Raw genomic sequence first — 2461 nt, 5'->3', positions numbered from 1 at the left:
ATTTACATAATTGTGGTTAAAAGTAGCTTTTAAGATGTTTTTAACTGGCATATGGAGTGGAGGCGCACATCCTCCGATTCTCCCTTTCTCCATTCCTGCTGCCTTGTTGCCATTTTGCCAGCTTCGGCTTTGTTTCCATCTGGATTTAATGGCCCACCGCCCCCAGCTCTGGGCCTGGCCCCCTCCAGCCGGCTGACAAATGTTAGAAGCCGTTTTATTGCCGAAATCTCCGCACCCCTGCCCCTTAATGGCTTGACATTTTAATAAAGAGGAGCGGAGCATTTGTGGGAGTTTCGTTCATAGGCAGTTGAGTTCCCATGGCAGTCCTGAACCGTCAGGATCTGTTTGTTTCAGACACACGCACAACAAAAGCACACATTTTTCACTATTTACACACACTGCCAGGCACACACACACACACGTGCAAATAGTGCAAATATTTTTGGCAAACCTCAAACATTTCATTTTGCATTTTTCACTTACAGTCTCCTCTCAGTCGGTTTGTATCTCATATTTTGCTTCGGCATTTTTTGTCGGATTTGCGCATGAAATTTGTTGGCAAAATTGTTTTGGTTTTAAAATATTGAAGAGCTGAAGGGTCCTAGTCCCGGAATACACATATATTTGCAGTGCCAGTGCCCGGGACGGTCGGGGCTATCCACACATCCGTTTGTGCTTAGTTAGCTGGGGGGAATGTGGCTCCGAAAAATGTTTGCTGGCTTCTCTGAGGGTCCCCCTCCCCCTCCCGGCTCCGCTTCCCTCGTCCTTGTTAGCAAACGTTTACGCAAGTGGGCGCCCGGTCTTTTCGGCCAGTGTAAGGGGCTGGGGAGGGCCCTGGCCCACTTGATGTGCTGCAACTCTTGTTGTTGGCAGCCACAGAAACTTAAACTTTTGGCAACTTGTTTCAACGCTTCCATCAGCCCGGATCAGGGCCAAGATCTGGGCGGGGCTGGCCAGAGGTGGTGGTCAGCCGCATAAGGCAGCATTGCGGCCAAAAAGCAAAGCACAAAGCACGGCACCAGCAAGTGATAATGGCCGGGCCTAAACGGCAACGGATTAGCAGCAAAAAGGGAAAGTTTCCGAAACTTATCCCTCACCAGAACTTGAGCAAAACATTATGATTTTATTAAAGCCGGAACAGCATGCCTTTGGAGAAAAAAGCAACAAAGCAGGCCCAGTCTCTGGCCTCAAACGACATTCGCTTCAGGCTCCAGGGCGTTCAAGGCAATACTGATTCAGTTCTCAGTTCTCAGCCGGACGGCTAAGGAATCGTCTCTCCAAACAAGTAAAATAAAATACAATTATATTCGAATCGAAAGCCGGAACTTTTCGGGAATGGCGCGCAGCGGACTCGGGCTGCCCATGTGGATGCCGCTCTTCATCCTCTTCCTCCTGTTCATGGCTAGCGTGTGGGGTAAGCCACAGCGTAAGCAGACTCCCGGCCGAGCACATTCTGGCTAGTATTAACCCCCAGCCCTGCCCCCAGTGATGGTCAACCGCCAGGGTCTGCTGGACATGTACCACCAGCAGGTGCACGGAAGGGGCGACCTCGTCTGCTCGAAGGATGGCCCCAAGTCGCACTACAAGGAGAAGCGCGCTGATCGAACACTGAACCGTAGGAGCAAGCTGACAGCCTCTCCATTGATTTCCATTAACTCTGATCCCCCAGCCTTCAAGGCCTTCCTGACCTGGCCCGGAAATAGACAACTGCCCCATGAGCATCTGGGCAAGTACGAGGGAATTGAGGGGCAGCTGACCTACGCCGGCGAGAACTCGCCGAGGAGCCGCATGCGGGAGCGCAAGCTGCAGGAGGAGATGCAGCCGATGGTGGAGCGGAAGCTGGAGGCGCTAATGAAGCGCCAGGACATGGCGCTAATGAAGCGCCAGGACATGGCGCTGGACCAGGGCTTACAGCGACCCAGGAATCAAGCACGCCACGCCGGAATGCTACGGAAACTGAAGGGTAAGCTCCAACGACTAACTAAGCACCGGTTACTTCACGATTTAATCGCCTAGGACCTCACAGAAGACGGCTGGTTAATAGTCCAGTGATGGATTTCAGGCGCGAGTTCGCCAGCGACGAGGCCAACCCCTACGTCGAGAACCTGCGACAGCGCTTCAATCCCTCTCCATACGACTAGACCACCAAGGAGCAAGGATCAATTGTTTAATTGTATATTTTCTAGGATCTGGGGAAATTCAAAATAAAGATGGGCTCGAGGGCCTTCTGCCCCGGGCTAGTAGCTTTCGTTTGACTTTAAGACGCGAGTGTCATTAATTCTGGCGGCAGGACACACTTATCAGCATCACTCAATTATCCTGGAACGGCTCAGTTTCAGCTGTCGGTGTTCGGTCTTCCGGAGAAGCGCGGAAAGTGAAACGAAAAGTTTGGTGATCGGTGATTCGACTGGCGCCCAGCGTCGGACAATTTGGGGCAATTACCGGGCGATTAAAGAGTTTT

General features: G+C 51.9%; 1 protein-coding gene across 3 annotated transcripts; it reads left to right on the top strand.

Annotated features, from left to right (window-relative positions):
* Positions 1-1203: 1203 nt before the first annotated feature.
* Positions 1204-2261, top strand: LOC6503718. 3 transcript variants are annotated; one of them, XM_014905560.3, is made up of 4 exons: positions 1204-1426; positions 1487-1615; positions 1670-1963; positions 2027-2261. In XM_014905560.3, the coding sequence occupies exons 1-4, from the start codon at positions 1336-1338 to the stop codon at positions 2050-2052; spliced, it is 540 nt and encodes a 179-aa protein (XP_014761046.1). In that variant the 5' UTR covers positions 1204-1335; the 3' UTR covers positions 2053-2261. The 3 variants fall into 3 exon arrangements, with proteins under 3 accessions (XP_014761046.1, XP_014761047.1, XP_001963869.1); XM_014905561.3 differs by having other exon boundaries at positions 1205-1414; positions 2017-2261; XM_001963833.4 differs by having other exon boundaries at positions 1208-1426; positions 2017-2261.
* Positions 2262-2461: the final 200 nt, after the last annotated feature.

Source organism: Drosophila ananassae, chromosome XL (assembly GCF_017639315.1).
Source record: "Drosophila ananassae strain 14024-0371.13 chromosome XL, ASM1763931v2, whole genome shotgun sequence".
In the NCBI taxonomy this organism is placed as follows: Eukaryota; Metazoa; Arthropoda; class Insecta; order Diptera; family Drosophilidae; genus Drosophila; species Drosophila ananassae.
Note: the sequence above shows the minus strand (reverse complement) of the source record. Positions and strands in the feature narration are given on the sequence as shown.

Excerpts from the sequence above, each read along its gene's own strand:
- LOC6503718 (XM_001963833.4), top strand. The coding sequence starts at position 1,336 with ATGGCGCGCAGCGGACTCGGGCTGCCCATGTGGATGCCGCTCTTCATC. Across the intron at positions 1,427-1,486 it reads CGTGTGGGGTAAGCCACAGC|TGATGGTCAACCGCCAGGGT; the intron begins GTAAGCAGACTC and ends CCCTGCCCCCAG. Across the intron at positions 1,964-2,016 it reads AATGCTACGGAAACTGAAGG|GACCTCACAGAAGACGGCTG; the intron begins GTAAGCTCCAAC and ends TTAATCGCCTAG.